At 40.0% G+C, this 20,852-nt stretch overlaps 1 protein-coding gene across 3 annotated transcripts in view; it reads left to right on the forward strand.

Moving 5' to 3' along the window:
• The window catches only part of ITGA7 (integrin subunit alpha 7), a 189,463-nt gene extending 169,767 nt beyond the window's left edge, over window positions 1–19,696 (forward strand). For 2 of the 3 annotated variants that reach the window (XM_040341146.1, XM_040341143.1), the window contains exons 19-25: window positions 3,928–4,030; window positions 6,474–6,656; window positions 6,749–6,847; window positions 8,711–8,824; window positions 8,923–9,021; window positions 10,351–10,476; window positions 18,523–19,696. In XM_040341146.1, the coding sequence (XP_040197080.1) occupies window positions 3,928–4,030; window positions 6,474–6,656; window positions 6,749–6,847; window positions 8,711–8,824; window positions 8,923–9,021; window positions 10,351–10,476; window positions 18,523–18,693 (895 nt within the window). In that variant the 3' untranslated portion in view covers window positions 18,694–19,696. Of the gene's footprint in view, window positions 1–3,927; window positions 4,031–6,473; window positions 6,657–6,748; window positions 6,848–8,710; window positions 8,825–8,922; window positions 9,022–10,350; window positions 10,477–16,531; window positions 16,649–18,522 lie in introns of all 3 variants that reach the window. The other variant, XM_040341145.1, reaches the window with a different exon arrangement.
• The last annotated feature ends 1,156 nt before the right edge of the window (window positions 19,697–20,852 follow it).

Below are 20,852 nucleotides of genomic sequence, written 5' to 3' on the forward strand. Positions count from 1 at the left end.
TCACAAAGTTGGATCAAAGTAGCATCCTGTTCATGAAAATCTGATGGATGTAGGACCAATGTAGGACCAATGTAGGATCAATGTCGTAGAGCAAAGTAGGATGAAAGTCGGATGACTGTCCTGTCGTATGGAGCTCATGTCGCATGATGTGTGAAAATCAATGTTTCCCTATGAGAGCCGTCTTAACTGGTCCTACACAATTCGGTCCGACTTTGAAAATGCTCCCTGCACTACTTTGGTCTGACATTGATCCTACTTCAGCCCATTGAATATCATTGAAGTCGGATCAAAGTAGGAGCCTTGTCCTTACGATCCGACTTGTGACATCCGACATGATGATTACAGCAGCAGTAAAAGGAATTTATCTCACACTGGGATTGTTTTGATTGGTCAAAGAACCTGTCAGACTATCCCAAAGTTGGATCAAAAGTAGTATCCTGTTCATGAAAGTCGGATGGATGTAGGACCAATGTAGGACCGATGTCGCAGAGCAAAATAGGATGAAAGTCATGTCACTGTCATGTAGTATCAGTAATCAGGCAGCCCTTTGCACTACATGGTTTTGGTAAATCTGAAGACAAAAATCTGCGTTTGTGTGTATGAGGTCTAATAATCTATCCATCTCAAGATCCCTAAACCCTTCCTCTCCTCTTGACTAGTGTTGAGCAGAATATGCCATATTCGATTTCGCGATATATCTCGAATATATATTCGAATATTCGAGATATATTCGCTAAATTCGAATATTCGTGATATTTTATCGAAAGTAAATGATTGCGATTTTTCGCTATTGCGAATGCGAAAATAATTGCGATTTTTTGATAACTGCGGTAGGAGCACTCTGATTGGCTCAGAATATTCGTGATATTTTATCGAAATATCGCAACATGCGAATGCGATATTTATTGCGCAATTTCGAGAAATGCTGGAGGAGCGCTCTGATTGGCTCAGAATATTCGTGATATTTTATCGAAATATCGCAACATGCGAATGCGATATTTATTGCGCAATTTCGAGAAATGCTGTAGGAGCACTCTGATTGGCTCAGAATATTCGTGATATTTTACAATACAAAATAATTGCGAATATTCGGCAAATGCGGAAGGAGCACTCTGATTGGCTCAGAATATTCTTGATATTTTACAATACAAAATAATTGCGAATATTCGGCAAATGCAGAAGGAGCACTCTGATTGGCTCAGAATATTCTTGATATTTTACAATACAAAATAATTGCGAATATTCGGCAAATGCAGAAGGAGCACTCTGATTGGCTCAGAATATTCTTGATATTTTACAATACAAAATAATTGCGAATATTCGGCAAATGCGGAAGGAGCACTCTGATTGGCTCAGAATATTCTTGATATTTTACAATAGAAAATAAAAAGTGTTTTGCATTGGTGGTGATTCTTTACTCTATCCATCTGTCACAGCCGTTTGTCAATCAAACACCTTGAAGATTGAACACGTTCATGCTGCATGCTTTGGACTTTTTTTCACTTCACATATCAAAGACATTTTTATGAAAGATTATTTTTCTATTATTGGGACTATATTTCTTTATATATTTGTTTCACTGTGTATTTCACAAGTTATTTGCGCTTGCTTATTTTATAATTTGCCCACATGTCTTGTCACTAGACATATTTTTTATTCTTGTAGAGCGACTCCATTTTCTGTCTTGTATTAATTTATGTTGTATAACATTTTTGAGTTGCTGCTGTATTCTCCCCTTTTTTAAGGTATGCGCAATTTTTTCCTTCTTACAAAAAATAATAATATCAAACATACAAATATTCATAACATACACATACACATACACAAAGCCCCCCCCTTTTGCATCAGAGACAATCAGAGTTCTCCTACCACAGTTATCGAAAATTCGCAATCATTTTCGCATTCGCAATAGCGAAAAATCGCAATTTTTTTTTTTTTCAATTTGGCAACATAATAGGATCGCCTCAGCTTAGCTACTCGGCCCAGGGTCTCTAATCATACCAGCAATGCTTTTAGACGTCGATAGGATGTGATCTGTTTTAAAAATCAAATTGAAAAAATGCGAATATTCGGAATTGCGAATATTCACCGCGAAATTCGAAATATAGCGCGATTTCTCGAATATGCTATATTCGAGTCGAATATTCGCAATGCGAATATTCGTGAGCAACACTACTCTTGACATTCAGTTGAAAAAAATGAGGATAATCAGGAGCATAATCATTTTCAGAGTGCAGGGATCCCCCCTCCTCTTTGTTGGCCCCTTTCCTTGGCACCAGGGGATATCAAAGAGACCAGGCCTGTCAGTATCAGGCTTGATGCTGTGGGAGGAGTACATCTCCCAATGCACCATCTGATGATGAATACAGGCCTAAAAATTATTAACTAAAGTATTATTCTCCTGAAAATCTGTGAAAAAAATCTCAGCACTGTGGGGTGAATTTATGTCACATTTACCAGGTGCATATACACTGTGTTATAAATACAGCAAATATTAAAGTCTTGTTTTTTTTTTCATAAAAAACAAACAAACATGTTATACTTACCTGCTCTGTGTAGTGTATTTGTACAGAGCAGCCCAGATCCTCCTCTATTTGGGGCCCCTGCTGGCTCTCCTGGCCCCTCCCACCCTGCCAAGTGCCCCCACAGAAAGCAACTTGCTATGGGGGTACCCGAGCCGAGTGCTGCTGTGTGTCCATTTAGACATGGAGCCGCGATTTGGCCCTGGCTCCCCAACTCCTTATAGGCTCACTGACTTTGATTGACAGCAGCGGGAGCCAATGGTGCCCGCTGTGTGTCTCAGCCAATCAGGAGGGAGAGCTCCGGCCACTCACAGTTCCAGAGCCCGTGAACCCAGAAGAAACACCAGGAGAAGATATCAGCTGTCTCAGCGGCGAGTGGTCACTGCTGGAGGGCTTCATTCTAAGGTAGGTATTTCATAAGTATGTCGCTGTCTTACTATTATTTTTTTTTTATTCTATTCCGCAGTTTACAACCTCTTTAAGATAAAAAACCTGCTGCCTTTAAAACCACTTTAAAGCGTAACTAAACCCCTCAATTTAATGGTTTCCCTTAATGATAACTATCAGGGTCTGTTTACACAACTTGCGGTGTGGCGCATTTCCGGCACTGCACTGAAAAGTGATACCCTCTTTAGATGCACGTGCACGCCATTTATTGTTAATGGTGCCCCTGAGTGGTTTGGTGCAGCACAATTTTAAAGATTATGCCTGCTGGGCTTTTTGCCCATTCCCATGCATTTGTGGGATCGCACAAAAACGCATGTGTTACGATGTGAACTGGCGCTCACAGTTACAGTACTGTGCTGTGCTCTCATGCAAACTGTTAAGCCATCAAGTGGCTAGTGCTATAACTGATCACATATGCAGCCCCATGGAAGATCAATTAGAGCCTAAAGCCTCGTACACGCGACCGAGGAACTCGACGGGCGAAACACATCGTTTTGCTCGTCGAGTTCCTTGTTAGGCTGTCGAGAAACTCGACAAGCCAATTTTCTCCATTCCTGTCAAGGAAATAGAGAACTTGCTCTCTTTTTGGCTCGTCGAGTTTCTCGACAGTTTCCTCGACGAAAATGTACACACGACCGGTTTCCTCGGCAAAAAAATATCTCCCAGCAAGTTTCTTGCTGGTTTTTGCCGAGAAACTCGGTCGTGTGTACGAGGCCTTAGATGGCAGCTTCCTTTGCTGTAAAATAAGGGAGGGGTTAGTTCCGCTTGAAGTTGTGTATACTTGATTTTTCCCTAAGTCTTGTGTTCCATATGAATAATTCAAGCCATGGTTTTGCATGATATGTTTTAGATTTACCTTTCATTCATTTTTTTATGCTGTGTTACTGTCAGGACTGTCTAAACAGTATTTCGGAGCAGTGACATAATACTGAGAGGGATGTTCATGGTTCTCTTTCAGAGAGGCTGCACCAAACAGACTGTTCTATAGTGGGCAGGTAAAGGGAGAGTCAGCCATGAAGAATGAAGATGATGTGGGCAGTTCTGTGGATGTGGAAGTCACAGTATGTAATTTACTGTTTTAATAGTTGTAACATAAAACTGCACTGCTTGCTTACATACAACAGAAAGGCAATATATTTCAGATTGGGTAACCACACTAATTAATATTATAATGGGTTACATTTTAATTATTGTATATTTAAAGTCACAACTTGTTGGTTTTTCATTTTGGATAGAGTAGTACAGGCAGGGCTGATGCAAGGATTTTTGACACCCTAGGTAAAACCTAATTTTGATGTCCCCATTGTCTCCTCCCCTTACTCCACCCCCTTTGTCCTGCCCATGTGACAGAAGGCGCCGCTATACAGGAAGCATCGGCTCTGCTTCCTCTAGCGTTGGCTCCAGTGCTGCACTGCGCCTCTATTTACACTACCGGTCAGACAGAGCAGCTGCCTGAGACTGGGTTAGTTACATGCTGCAGTCTGCAGAGAATGCAGATGCAGGGGGGAAACCAGTGGTCGGGCACCCCTAGGCAGCAGTGCGCCTAGTTTGCCTAGTGGTAGCATCGGCCCTGAGTAGAGGGCTAAAACAGTTGTCAGTGTTTTTTTTGCCATCTGTGTTCTATTAGTGGGATTTCCTTTTAATTCCTGTCCTGTAGACTTAACAGATTCAACATCAACCCCCCTGGCGGTATTCCCGAGCGTGACTCGGGGTGGATTTTTTGTGCTAAAATCGGTATCCCAGAGTCACGCTCGGGGTAGCTATGCAGAGCCTGCAGCGTGCGCTGGCTTACCTTGTTCCTGGATCCAGCGATGCCACCGCGCTGTGTGAGCGAGCGGGACCTCGCTCGATTCACACAGTGTCCTCCTGTGCCGCCGATCTCCGTTCCCTGCGACGTTACGGCGCACGGGGGCGGAGATCGGCGCCAAATTCAAAAAAGTAAACAAACACTATACATACAGTATACTGTAATTTTATAGATTACAGTACTGTATGTAAAAAATACACACCCCCCTTGTCCCTAATGGTCTGTCCAGTGCCCTACATGTTCTTTTATATAATAAAAACGGTTCTTTCTCCCTGCAAACTGTATATTGTCCATAGCAACCAAAAGTGTCCCTTTATGTCAAAAATGGTTTTAGAGCAGCTAGAAAACAGCGATAATAAATTATAATCACTTGCAGAATTGTGCTATAGCGATTTGTGGGGAAATTCGTCATAAAAAAAAAAACATAATGACAGCTCAATTCTGCAACTGAGCAAATTTCAGTGATTTTGAGTTGATTACATTATTGAATAATTTTTATTAGAATTATATTATTATTTGTTATAATTATTTATAATTATTTATTATATTATAATTAATCATTTTGTTTTTAAAAAAATGTCATACCCGGGATGCCTATTAGACTCTTGTTTGGTCAGATTTAAGTGAGTTATTCCTAAGAATTACAGGCCTACAGTATAAAACGCCAAATTTCCTTGCAAATAATGGTACCGCTTTCAGCACCTTTTTTCTGAAATAATCATACCGCCAGGGAGGTTAAGGGAAAATATATCTTTTCAATGAAAGGGCAAAATTCCCTCTCAGACAATTGTCACAGAAACAAGGGTATCATTAGATTTTCCCTCTCTTCCTGTTCTGGCAACTCAACATTTTGTATTTACCCCGATTTTAATTACGGATAACATTGGTGATCAGGTTGATTTAGAGGGAGCAAATTTATCCAACGGGGACGCTGATAGCAATAAAAACTTAGTAGTGGTTCTACCCTCTCACCCTCTATCCAAATCTAAAAAAAAATTGCCTTTAGATGTACACTTATTCAGTCCTTTATGATACACCTATCCAAATTATATATGTATACTTGATTGACTCAGAGGACACAAATATATTGACTACGTTTTTCTTGCCCCCAAGAAGGCCAGCTCCATCTTTGTTCTACTATCACCAGGGTCACATCCAAAGAATGTGTCCTCCTGTCTACAGCACACCAATATGACATAATCTTCCCTGCATGTTCTTCATAAGCCTGGTACACACGACCGAGGAACTCAACGGGCGAAACACATCGTTTTCCTCGTCGAGTTCCTTGTTAGGCTGTCGAGGAACTCGACAAGGCAAGTTTCTCCATTCCCGTCAAGGAAATAGAGAACATACTCTCTTTTTGGCTCGTCGAGTTTCTCGACAGTTTCCTCAACGAAAATGTACACACGACCGCTTTCCCCGGCAAAAAAATATCTCCCTGCAAGTTTCTAGCTGGTTTTTGCAGAGAAACTCGGTCGTGTGTACGAGGCCTAAGGCAGACCTTGAGATACTGTACCTAGGCATAGCCACTTTAGTGGAGATGAAGGGCTGCTCTAAACGAAAGTTGAATATTGCTATGTATTGTAACACATCAGGAATGTATTCAGTTTATGCAGGCTTGGGAAGTTGTGGATCAGTCGCTACCTTCCGTGATGTGACATGCTTATATGCAATAACATGTATGATCTGTTGATCAGGTGTCAAACCGGGGAAAATCATTGCGAACGCTAGGTTCTGCCTACCTGAACCTGATGTGGCCACATGAAATGACAAATGGGAAATGGCTCCTGTACCCAATGAAGATCCAGCTGAAGGAGCAGGTGCAATCTGGCCGTAGCATGGAGTGCATTCCCGTAGATGCAGTCAACCCTCTGAAACTGGTGTGTGAGCTCTCTACATGTCAATGATCCTACTCTCCTTCTCACCCCCATACATAGAGAAATATGCTCTAACACTTTGAATTATCTCACAGAATACAGTGAGAGAAGACACAAAAAGCCTTGGGCTAAGTCAAAGTCCAGCAAATCGGTGGGCAATCTCATATCCGGCAAAGAAGAAGGACGTTGTTTTGGTAATTATCACAGTGCTTGTTTTACTAATTATAAGTTCAGTAGTGTTGCCCTCACATTATACTAAATTATACAGTATATCAACACAAAAGTCAGCCATAGATATGAAATGATCATTGTCATGATTGGATGACAGTGCCTAAGGTATGGGGCTCAACCAATCCAGATACCCACAACTATAAATGTAGTTTATTTGGTAACAAGCATTTAAAGCATAGCTAAACGTAAGGAAGAAAATTCATCAAATATCACAACTTACCAGTCTAGTCCCTAAATATATAGAAGCAATGTAAATTCAGCAGAGGCAGCTGCATTCGTTTTCATTTTCAGGACAAAGATATTTTTAGCAAGTACAGAAAATACCTGTTGATCTTGCCAGAAATAGTGTCCTCAAAACTTCCTGTGAGCTGAAGTTATGAAGATCTTTATTGTGCAGACTACAAATGTCATCATTTTATTGAGATGAGTAAATTCACACATGTACAGTCCAGCCTGGGTGACTCCTTCCATAGATACAGTCGAGAAGCAAATGTAGCCACCTACCAGTGTGTTATTCACAGGATTACCAGGTGAAAATAAAGGGGAAATAGTCCAATTTTTTTTAAAGAAATTCAACAATCTCATCTAATAAAGGTGAAACGTATTAAACTTTTGTTTTTGGGTTTAAATACATTTTAAAGCGGTACTAAACTCTGCATTTAGATTTTTACCTACAGGTAAGCCTATAATAAAGCTTACCTGTAGGTAAAATTAATAATAAACGTGCACTGTTTTGGAGATATTCTAGCGAGCAGAAGCCAGGTGACGTCACTGGCGCTCGTGCCGTTCCTTCAGAGCTGTGTGCCATGGCCGCAGCCCGTGAACCCGGAAGGAAGACTGGGTGAAGATGGAAACCTCTGCAGTGATAACAGCGTGTCTCCGTAGGGCTGTATTTCAAGGTAAGTCTTTCATAATGTGCTAGTATGCGGTGCATACTAGCACATTATGATAATGCCTTGCAGGAGGAAACATTTTTCTTTTTAATGTTTAAAAGTTTACTACCGCTTTAAAGTGGTTGTAAACCCACTATTTGGACTTTTACCTACAGGTAAGCCTACAACAAGGCTTACCTGTAGGTAAGGAGAATATCTCCTAAACCTGCACGGTTTAGGAGATATTACCCCCGCAATGCGGGCGGCGCATGCGCAGGGGGGAATCCACGGCTGAAGGACCGGCATCGCCGGACCCTGCCGATTTTAAATCTCCCGCGCGCACGCGTGGGAGTGACGTCATCGCCGCTCCAGCCAATCACAGATGACATCCTGCTCGGCGTGGACCAGGTAAGTGGTACACACCTCGTTCCGAGGTAAGTATTTCATAATAGGCTAGTATGCGGTGCATACTAGCCTATTATGCCTTTTGCATTGCAGGTTTGGGGGGAAAAAAAAAAAGTTTATGCGGTTTACAACCGCTTTAAGTTGTAAAATACTTCTTAATGCTTGTAAATGAACCCATACATGACTTGTTCACTCCAACTAATGACATTGATTTTGAATATCGGCCAATGTATTGCAATCATAACAATGAACAGTCCTGACACAGCTGTACAATGGTAATGTACACTTTCACAAATAATTGCAGGTAATGTACACTCTATTGGAAATGTTCTTGTTCACCTAGTTCTGCTGTCAAAGTACTGGGGGTCTGTGTATCAAATGTGCCTCATACAAAAACTTGCCTATAAATCCAACTCTAGTAAAGCCTGGGGAAATGAAAAGGAGAGCGCATTGGCTGACTTAAGCAACAAAAAACAATGCAGACAGTTTTGATCATCAGTTCTACTTGTGACTTTTGTTTTAAGTATAATAAATCTGTCTATTTTTCAGGATTGTGAACGTGGCACTGCTCACTGTACGATATTTCAATGTCCGCTGTACAGTTTTGACCAGCAGGTGGTGCTCAATGTCCATGGACGTCTTTGGAATAGCACATTTTTAGAGGTAAAATGCCCTTGTGAAGCCAACTGTTATTATTCTACGACAAATTAAAATGTATTTTCCTTTTGTATTGTGCTTTTTTTTTTTTTTTTTTCCTTTAGGACTATCCATCTGGAAGTGCTCTAGAGGTGGTCATAAGAGCAAATATCACTATGAAGTCTACAATTAAGAACCTAGTATTGAGAGATGCTACAACACAGGTACACTAATACCTCTTTATGATTGGGTGCATCATAAAAAAATTCCATTGTATACTAAAGTCATGCCATTCTTCAAATATACAGATCTGTGTGATATGTATAAACTGTATATTATGAAACACCTTAATGAGCGTGGCCTTTGCTTTGTGTATGTATAGCAAAAAAAATTACATTTAGTTTTTAAAAGAGTAGACATTTCCCTTCACTTCCTGTCCAAGAGACGCAATAGGAAATAAAAGGGACATTTCTACAGAGTAAATGGAATGCCCCTCTTTGACAGTTGTCACTAGAACAGGTGTCACCATTGGAAGGTTACCCATCACCTTTTGTTCTGGTGACAGCTGTAAAATTTTGGATATTTCCTCTCTTTTTATCTCAGTGATAATGGTCACCAGGGCAAATGGAGAGAATTAATCTACACTGGAAAAGACACACAATACCAACATATAAAAAATATAATAACTCAGTAAACTTCAATCTGTGCCCTTAGGCTGGGTTCATACTGGTCCGACAAACGCTCCGACATTGAGGCCGGGGTTCACACTGGTCCGACAAACGCGCCAACATTGGAAGCTCATGTCGCATGACGTGTGAAAATCAATGTTTCCCTATGAGAGCCGTCTTAACTGGTCCGACACAAGTCGGTCCGACTTTGAAAATGCTCCCTGTACTACTTTGGTCCGACTTTGATCCTACTTCAGCCCATTGAATATCATTGAAGTTGGACCAAAGTAGGATCCTTGTCCTTACCATCCGACTTGTGGCATCCGACATGTGATGGCATGGCTGTGACAAAATAAGCAAATATTGTTAGTCCATTGCCATCGTTACATAGTTACATAGTTAGTCGGGTTGAAAAAAGACACGTCCATCTAGTTCAACCATAAAAATAAATAAAACATCGTACAATCCCATATACCCAATTCTATACCCACAGTTAATTGTTAATTTTCTATGTATTGTTATGAAGGATCTGTAAAAAGGAAGTAGGACACACATTTGTATTGGCTGCTCTTCAATGGCTACTTCACAAGAATATATGGAAAATAAATAAAGTTGGTAACAGCAATAAGTCTGACCGGTAAACGGCCATAAAGGTGTGGCATAAATACCAAGCATTGGATCAAACCTTACCCCTTTAACTCAAACAGGAAAATGATTTTGAATATAAACTTGCATATATATTAATATGGCAGAGGAGTTCCAAAGATTTCCGAAGAAATGGGTAGTTTTATAATACTAAACATTTCTAGCCATGGCTATAGCCAACTGCCCCAGAAATAATTCTGACTAATATTAAAATGTTAACCATTTTGCTCACACTTATAGATCTCCGTCATGCTGTACTCTGATCTTGATATTGTGGCACATGGAGGAGTTCCTTGGTGGATCTTTCTTATTGCAATTCTGGCTGGTTTATTACTACTATTACTCCTAGTCTCTATCCTATGGAAGGTAAGAAGCACGAACCACCAGTTTTGTTGTATTAAAATGTGAGCCAATGTGATATAATTACTCTATTACCATCTTGCATCTTGTAAACTTCCTTCTGTGTACAAGCAGAACTGTATTTATCATAATGGCAATCATAGGCCAGTGCCTGGGACAGAAGAGTAAGAAGGGCCGCATCAAGCTTCAATATATCAGATTTCTTCCTTATGTTGTTTCCCTCTTCTGGACACCTCTGAATATTTATGGCTGATTTTAAAAAGAACCACAGAGAAAAACAGATGCAGATGATATTGAGAGTCCAATGGCTCTTTATAGTTCAGGAAACATGAAAACATCTCTAGATATGCCGACTGCTGGTAGACACCTGCTGATGGCCATCCTGCCATTCCTGCTAATGAATTAGGCTACATTCAAACCTAAGCAGAGCAACTTTCAGGCATTTTTTTTTTATTATTATTTTTATTATTATTATTTTTTTACAGTTTTTGAGTGTTTACAAGCGTTTTACAGCTTCAGGGGGCTTTGTTTAGCCAATATAAAGCACCAGGGGGAGAGGTACAGGAGATTATGGCTGGACAAGCAACAAAACCCTCTTGTAAATTTTCAGGTGTTCCCATTAAAGTCTGTGGAGCCAAATCGGCCAAAAAAGAAGCTCATGTATTCGGAGCGATTTTGCTTCTGGCGACAGAACGCTCAGATGTAAACAGGGGTCATTGAAAAGAATAGGATTTGCCTTGTTGAGCGTTTTAGATTTATACGTTTCAAGCAGAAAATCTCTCAGGTGAGAAAAGTGCCTTACAGTGCCACCAGCAAATGTTTTGACTGTCATGTCGTGTCTAGGGCAGCATGATATTGAAATAAGGTCCTATATTGTAAGGATCTGTGAATCTCTGAACAACCAAGTAGTATCATAAGTGTTATCCAGCACCTAACATGATATCACTGTATACAACATTCAGCTTAAGTGCTTCCACTTAAGTAATGGCGATACCCAATGCTAATCCAGTACTCCATGTTTTGCTTTGTTTCTCACTTTTGCAGGATTTTGCTCATTTCCTAATTACATCACTTGCATTAATTTCATTCCACACCACTTTACAAAATGGAATCAGCATGCATTACTGTTAAAATATAATCCTCTGGTGTCCATGAACATCTCAAGCGTTGTTTGCCAATCGACAGTATTAAGAAAGGTTCACAGAAAAAAAGAATAGAATCAATAATGTTATCATCTAGCACTCACCAAGAGATTTCATAAATGTTTGCAAATCTAAGTTTGAATAAAAGTAACTTAGTATGGTGCCCCAAGTAAGAACCTGCAATCCCACTGGGGAATAACTGACAAAGTAAGTTGCTGTTAGTGGTGAAAAGAGGTATGGGATGTTTGATGAAACTTTGCAAGGACAAGAAGACAGGATTATGAGTAATGCCACCTTTAAATGTGACACATAAGGCATGCCTGCATTCAGATATCCTAGGACAGTGGTCACCAACCTTTCAGACCTCATGGACCACTAAACTCAAAATGTTGAGTCCCATGGACCACTACCATGAATTTTACATGCCTTATACACACAATGCTCCTTCTCTCTGCCCCCTCATCCCTCTGGATCACACTGCTGCCTTATACTTACAATGCTCTCGTTCTGCCCCTCCTCCCCACCACACTCTGCATCACACTACAGCCATACACAGACTCCCTTCCACAGTCTGTGATCGGTGCTGTCATTGAAAGTCCCCTTCTTCTTCACCTCCTGCGCTCTCTGCACTACTTCTGGTACCTCCCTCTGAGTTCACAGGTGCCAGAACTGCAGAGGAGGCATCAGGCATCAATGTGCTCTGACCAGTGGTGTATTTAGGTTTTGTGCTGCCCTAGGCCTGACTAAACTCATGCACCCCCTAATTTAAATATGACCCACCCTTTTCTGTCAAAGCCATACCCCTTGTTGTTTAAGACCTGCCCTGAAATTTTTGAGTGGGGACACTAGTTCTGAGGGCCTGGGGGGGGGGGGGGGGCAATGGATTCCCTTTATTTGCATAGATTTCCTCTCACTTACAGTTTGGCTATGGGGCAGGAAGTGAAGGGAAAACTCTGCAATGGGACAGGGATGGTAAAAAATAAACTGACTGGGGCTATAACCCTCCCTTACTCTATCCAAAATGGAAAAAAAAGTGTTGCCTATAGTTCTACTGTTAATTTTATGGAGAGGACTAAGAAGATATAACCATGCCAATGGTGCAGCAGAAACACATAGCACAGCGAGGAAGGTTTGTGGTCCAGGATGATTGGATTGGATTGGAATAAATGCTTATAAAGCACAGAATGCGAGTTGTGAAACTTGCATCTAAGCGCTTACCAACAAGCTGGGGGTATCCAGTTCCCAGGAGCAAAAAGAAGAAACTAGGACATCCAAGTAAGAGAGGGGAACAAGCAAAAAGTAAACAGAAGTATAGAAAGAAGGGAGGGGGGGGCAGGATACAAAAAGCCTATCCCTACTCCCTGACCATGGACTGCAGCCTGGGATTAAGGCAGCGTCCTGCTAAGAGTTGGATGGCCAAGTGTCTATCCGTAGGCTTGTGAAAAAAGCAATGTTTTCAAGCCCTTATGGAAGGCCATCAAGGAGGAGGATGCTCGGAGCTGATGAGGGAGCGGAGTCCAAAGAGAATTCCCCAGTGTTTGGAGCCGGCGTCCACCCTTTGAAGCTGATCGACTAGGTTGAATAATCGCTAACAGGGCATCAGTCGAATGAAGCTCTCTGGGTGGACAGTAGTGTTGTGTAATTTTCGATAAGTACATCGGGCCTAGTTGCCAATAGGCCCGAAACACCAGACAGAGAGCCTTGAACTCAACCCGTTTTGCTATCGGGAGCCAATGTAGATCCTTAAGCACCGGGGAGATGTGATTCCGCCTTGGGCAGTTTGTGACTAGTCTTATAGCATGATTCTGTGTAATCTGCAATCGTTTTATCCACTTCTGTGGGAGCCCTAGAAAGAAAACGTTAGAGCAATCTAACCTAGAGTGGATAAGTCCATGAACTAAGATCATACGGTTGTGCTGAGTGAAAAGGTTCTTAATTTTCCGTAATAATTGCAGATGGTAGTTGGCTGATTTTATGCAATATTTTAGGACATGATAGGACAGTCAAAATTAGAAGCGGCACCCCCCCATAGTTGCGTAATGCCGACCGCCTGCATATTGTAAGCAGTGCGGCCGCTTTATGGGGGCACTAGACTAATCTGCCGCTCAGCCCAGTCCGCCCCATAAAGTGTAGCACAAGCCGGAGGGAACTCTTTTTGTGCTGCCCCCCTGCAAAATGCTACCCTAGGCCTGGGCCTTGTTGGCCTAGGCCAGGATACAGCATTGGCTCTGACATTATTGACTGTCAGTGCACATTGAGAACAATACTGGAAATGGTGTACATCTGCCACAATGATGATTTGGGGCAGAACCCCTGAGGATCACCAAAATTTTCTCATGTACCGTCAGTGGTCCACAGAGACATCATTACCACAAAGTTCATATAGGGCAAAAATCTAAGTACTGCAAAAGGATCATCTGCGTGTACTTTGCCAAGCAAGTGCAAGTATGGCAACATTCAATAACTATGACTGTTTCTAGACCCATTACATTGCTGTGTTGGGTGCCTTCTTTACATACAAAGCATTAGTGGTCAATCAAAGCATATCTTAATACCAGAGGGCTGATAAGCTACAATATAAGAGCTCATATATAGCTGTAAACACCTACAGTCATTCATTGTTCTGAGTAGAAGTGCTCATTAACCAAAATAATTATAAATCTATAAAGGTACTATCAAATATTAATGAATAAATACAACAAGCACAGGTACCCCCTAGCAGCAAACAATTATAGTAATCAGCCCAAGAGTCTGTCTGATGCAGCTGTCAGCTGAATGAGAACTTCAGATGACTGGGAAGAGAACAAAAGACCAAACAAAAAGAAAGCTGCTAAATCTAGTACCGGTAATTGAGTAAAAGCATTCATTTACAAACTGCTTTGTTGCTTTAGGTTGAATTATGGATCCCAGGGGTTAGTCTTATCAACAGTAGATATGTGCAATTTGTTTTGTTCCGAATTTGTTTTTTAACGAATTTCGACAAATTCATTAATTCGGAAATATGCGAATTAACGAAAACCTGTTTAACAAATGTTTCCAAATATTTGTAAATTCGTAAAAATTTGTACATTTGTACATTTGCACATTCATAAATTCGTACATTGGTAAATGCTTAAATTAGTAAATTCGGAAATCTGAAATAATAATTAACTAATAACTTACCGGTAACTATTATTAACTATTAAATTATAGGTATTGGAATTTCCTTTCAAATGTGGCTGTTAGTGAATGTAAGGAATACAAATTTATATGAAGTTACAAATTATTTTCCGAAATAATGAATGCTGTATCTAAACTAAAGGAACGTAATGAATTAATAATAATAAATAACAATAATAATAATAAAAACGTTTTATTATTATTTATTATTAATTTGTTCCGTTCCATTTGTTTAGATGCGGCATTTGTTATTTCAGGTAATTCGTAACTTTCGATATATTTGTATTCGTTGCATTCACTAATAGCCAAATTTGAAAGGAAATTACAATACCTATAATTTAACCCCCCTGGCGGTATCCCCGAGCGTGACTCGGGGTTGATTTTTTCTACCAAAATCGGTAACCCCGAGTCACGCTCGGGGTAGATATGCAGAGCCTGCAGCGCGCGCTGGCTTACCTTCTCCTGGATCCAGCGATGTCACCGCGCTGTGTGAGCGAGCGGGACCGCGCTCGATTCACACAGCGTCCTCCTGTGCCGCCGATCTCCGTTCCATGCGACGTTACGACGCACGGGAGCGGAGATCGGCGCCAAATTCAAAAAAGTAAACAAACACTATACATACAGTATACTGTAATCTTATAGATTACAGTACTGTATGTAAAAAAAACACACCCCCCTTGTCCCTAGTGGTCTGCCCAGTGTCCTGCATGTCATTTTATATAATAAAAACCTTTCTTTCTGCCTGAAAACTGTAGATTGTCCATAGCAACCAAAAGTGTATTTTTATGTCAAAAATGGTTTTAGATCAGCTAGAAAACAGCGATAATAAATTATAATCACTTGCAGAATTGTGCGATAGCAATTTGCGGGGAAATTCGTCATAAAAAAAAAAAATTATGACAGCAACAATTCTGCAACTGAGCAAATTTCTGTGATTTTGAGTTGATTACATTATTGAATAATTTTTATTTTAATTATATTATTACTTGCTATAATTATTTACAATTATTTATTATATTATAATTTAACATTTTGTTTTAAAAAAAATGTCATCCCCGGGATGCCTACTAGACTCTTGTTTGGTCAGATTTAAGTGAGTTATTCCTAAAAATCACAGGCCTACAGTATAAAACACCAAATTTCCTTGCAAATAATTGTACCGCTTTCAGCATGTTTTTTCAGACAGAATCATACCGCCAGGGAGGTTAATAGTTAGTTATTATTTCATATTTTCGAATCATCAGGTTTTCGGATTATCGAATTCCCACATTTCGGAATTCTCTGATTTCCGAAAGTACGAATGTACGAATTTATGAATGTATGAATTTACGAATGTAAAAATTTACGAATGTAGATCGTTATGATCTACATTCGTAAATTTTTACATTCGTAAATTTTTACATTCGTAAATTCATACATTCATAAATTCGTACATTCGTGTACGTTTTCGTTTCATTTGGTTTTTTTTATCGGGTCATTCGTTATGAATGAACCGATAAAAAAAAACAAATGAAACGAAAACTAACACATTTTTTGGCAGTGCACATGTCTAATCAGCAGCCTCACAGCTCATATGTAGCAGGGTAAAACACATTTCAACATGTGATAAAAATCTTATATCAATCTTGTTCTAATTCTCTTTGGTATTTTTGTTTCTGTTCAGCATATCACACTGAATTCTCATGCTAAGCAATACAGATAAACACATAACTTAGGCATCCAAACTTTAGCTCATTGCTGTCTTCACCTATTACTTCCAGTGTGGTTTCTTCAAGAGAGAGTCTGCAGAGGCCAGGTATAGAACAAACTACTATCGGGCACAATTGGGGGTACAGCCCTCTGAGGCACAGAGACAGGCCGAGGAGGATTTCTAGCTGGTAACATCCAGCACGAGTGTGTTATGAAATGCTGCATAATATTCTTTATATCCTAATCACGTGCTGGTGTTTAAAACTAACCTAGTTGTAATGCTGCAGTGTGATTTGATTGCAAATATTATTCAGAGCGGAGATGATTTTTTTAACAGACATGCGTATTTATTAATATTTAATATTTAGTAATGGATCTCTTGGTTTTTAAATACGCTTATCATGTTTGCTGAATTAATGCATGCTGTATGCCAGCCAAAAACGAAAGTGTAAGCCCACAGATCCTCGTATAAACAGTTGTTAGAAGCTGATGCAGTGTTCAGTGCCAGTGATACTAGTGTATTGTGTTCTAGTAACCACTATCTTGCATGTTTCTCCCATGCATAGGCATGCTAAGGTACTGTCCACTTTTCTTATATGGTTCATCTGTGTATCATAAAAGCATCACTATAAGAAGTAAGCTTCCATTTGCAAAAGAGGGTACACCTTGCAGACATTTTTAATAGAGAGTGTATATCAACTCTATTCTACAAGATTAGTCCACATCCCAGCATATTCATAAAATGCAAGTTGTGTTGGCCCAGGAGAGGCCAGTCACATGACTTTGTAAAGCCTTGACAAGGCTCATCCCTGTTTTTCCATTCTTCACTTCCATTCAGAAGATTGTACTTAGCGTTCTTCTGGTTTCAGAACTTCAGAGTCAGTGGAGTGCTAATCCCATATGTAAAGCGCTTTACAAATGGACCCTTTATGGTTGCAACTTATGGTGTTCTGCTAAAAAGGCTGCATTGACATACAGTACCTTCTTAGACAAAATTAGGTTGATTTACTAAAGGATTTGAGAATGTTCTCACAATAAAATGTTATTGTGTGAACACTCTCAAATATTTTAGTAAATCAGCCTCAGTCTGTCTGGACAGTATGGTCACCTGCTGACTTGGCACCATCCACAGGCAGCTTAACGCTTCAAAAAATGAACAAGCACTAAACAGGAAGGGAGGACCGAGGTAGAACCCAAAATCACATTGTAAGCATGTTATAGTGGCCCAAAACCCCCACTAGATGTTAGCATACTACCTCCATCTGCAACACAGAAAAAAAATAAGTGGGACAAAACATATCGCATGCCACCAAGTTTAACTGATCTCAATATGGTGGCCTTGCAGGGGGTTAAAACTTGAGTTTTCAATGAAAATGATCATACTCATTGTCAGTCACCTTCCATCAGTATTTTTAGGTGGAACTGAAGAGAGTTTAGGCTGGAAATTGTTTGATTATTTTTGATGAGGTTGTAAAGTGTGTTTGTGGCATAGATCATTAATTACATTTAGGGCGATCAAAGGGTTAAATGTGTGCCTAAGAAGCTCTGTCCTGTCAGCAGGGAAACAAAATCCAGCACATCCCCTCTGACAGGACAGAGCTCTGCCTTGTCTGGCTTTCTCCTCACTGATCAGTGGGTGCCGGTGGTCATTGGCCACCACCTGCTGATCAGCGTGTGCTGTGACTAATCACAGCACAAGCATCGCGCTGATGGCACGCACATACCCCCTACCTGGAAGTGCTGCCGGATCATGTGCTAGGTACATGATCCGGTACAGGAGAGTTACTTTGCCACCATATAGCGGTGATATGCAGACGGCAAGTGGATATAAAATATTTACAAGCACATACATTTTGTGTCAATGTCATGTTTTTAGCATATTACTGTAAAGTAAAATTAGTTGTTATGGACAACACAGTCTACTCCTCTCTCCAATACTTTAGTACCTCAAACGTATTCTACAAATTCCAGACCCAATAACACAGCTGGACGGTGTTGTACACACAAACTTGTTCCCTATTACTTTGTCATATTCCCTAATGTTGCCCTCTTTTCTTTATAGTGTGGGTTTTTTAAGAGGAAGCATTACCAAGAGAAGCTGCCACAGTACCATGCTGTGAAGATCCCACGGGAGGAGAGACCCATGGTTCTGGAGGAGAAGACAGGGACCATTAAAAAGAAAGACTGGGTGACAAACTGGACTGAAGATGTCTCTGTAAACAATTATTCCTAACATCATCGGTCTCCTTCCCTGATGGGGTATGACCCCTCCTGTGAGCAGTCCTTGCAATGGGAAGGCTGGATCCTTTACTTTTGGGTAGTTTCTTATATTTGGTTTTATGCTCTTTTGTATATAAAGAAATGATGATATTTGGAGATATTGCAGCCTTGGCGTAATATTGCAACATCAGCTCACCAGAGCTTGCGGAGTGAAGAAACCATGGTTGGTTTTAAAGCCACTGCCTTCAAGTAATAATAATGTTGGTTTCCCAGGAGGACTATATAAAACTTTTGTGGGTCCCCCAGAGAATTGGTCTGCTCCGGCAGTCAATGACACTGACACTGTAGCATCACTGGTGGCCTGCAACTCTTTTACCACAGAGACTTTCAGGAATGTACAGATGTCTGGATATTCACATGAATTATTAAGACTCTTTCTACTATACAATAAGAACTTGATATTTTGCTGTGTATATATTTGCAAGAGTATGAACACTGGCTTACAAACATACACAATGTCTAGAGTATGAACCTGTGCTAAATCTCAAGTTTGAATGGTTTAAGTATAATGGAGATGAGCCAGTTACACTGAGTGAATGCATGATTAATATTTATGCCTTAACCCCAAGATAACGTTTTATATTACACGATGAGGGCACTCATGGAGTACCTCTGGGAATGGTACTGAGAAGTGTAAATGAATAGTGTAAGTTCTCCATATGACAATCCAGTTAATATGTCTGTCTGTCATAATGTAATGATAATTTTCCTGCAGTTTTTCAGTCAAGGTAACAGTTGATAAAATAGACAGGATAAGGCAAATAAGAGACCTAGAACACGGTTATGAAGGTTAATTGCAATCAGTCATTCCGCTACTCTTCTCAACACAGGATAGTCCTTTGGACCCTGCTTCCCACCAGTCCACTATACAATAGTCCTTTGGACTGGCTTGCCAGTACCAGTCTGTGTTAGCAAATAAAGGAACCAAACTTTAAGTAATAAACAATATTTCATGATGCTGTATTAATGTGTGGTACAACCTGCTCCATACAACTAGGGTCCTGATGAAGAACTCAGTTGATCTGAAATGTGTTGCAGTACAAATATGAATAACAATAGTATACCATTTAGTGCCTTAAGTCCAAATTTCTAAACCAAACTATCTCGTAACTGCATTTTTGTCATAAACATTAAAATGTGATTGCTAATTTATCCCATGGGGAAGCAGCAATAGAGACCAGCTCTAGACCCAGGGATTTTCTGAGACCTACTGTAGCTTCAAGGATGCTCAGAACTACTTTGTGCTTCCTTCTGTTTCAGTACAGAAGCATCATGTTTGCTGGTACCATGCTATACCTATTTTCCATCTTTCTCTTTTAGAATTATTTATGGAAGTACTTTGAAATTATTAGCATAGCAATACAAAGACAAAGGGGGAAACATAAAATATTATTCACACACAATTTATGATACCCAACTGGTTGATAGAGGCATGACATGATACTCAGTTACCATATACAGGACAAATAAAAGTTGGCCTGGTGGGCATGATTCCAAAAGGAGTTACCTTCACATTGTACAAAATCAATTCTACTTTTTTCTCAAAATACTGAAATATGAGCAAGCCACAAGTACACCTGCACAGAGACACCCAATAAAAGGACAGTTGTTTGCACAAGCATATGCTTTTACTAACTCTCCCTTGTGGGTTACCCAAACTAAAGAGTTAAGATGGTATATCAGATTTTACACATATGTTCAAATTTCAAACTAGCCTGAACCATTTTTATTGCATTTCTGGTAATAATCCTTTGCCTGTTATGCAACTTACTAGGTAATTCCAACCCAGGTACATGGCTCCACAAAATAATAACTTGTACTTGTGTCAATAATTGCAAAAAAACTTTTAGATGCGTATCTAGGGAAATAGAAAATGGTGGTGACATATATATATATATATATATATATATATATATATATACACACACACACACAGGTTGAACTGGATGGATTAGTGTCTTTATTCAACCTTACCATCTATGTAACTTACAAGACTTCCATTACATGCACGGAAGATGTAGATTTCAATATATTTTAGGCCCCTGAACTGCAAGTGGGCACTCATAACCTTGTATGAGCAAGGGTGAGCTTACCCAAGTACTGCACTGCATT

This window comes from Rana temporaria, chromosome 2, assembly GCF_905171775.1.
Source record: "Rana temporaria chromosome 2, aRanTem1.1, whole genome shotgun sequence".
In the NCBI taxonomy this organism is placed as follows: Eukaryota; Metazoa; Chordata; class Amphibia; order Anura; family Ranidae; genus Rana; species Rana temporaria.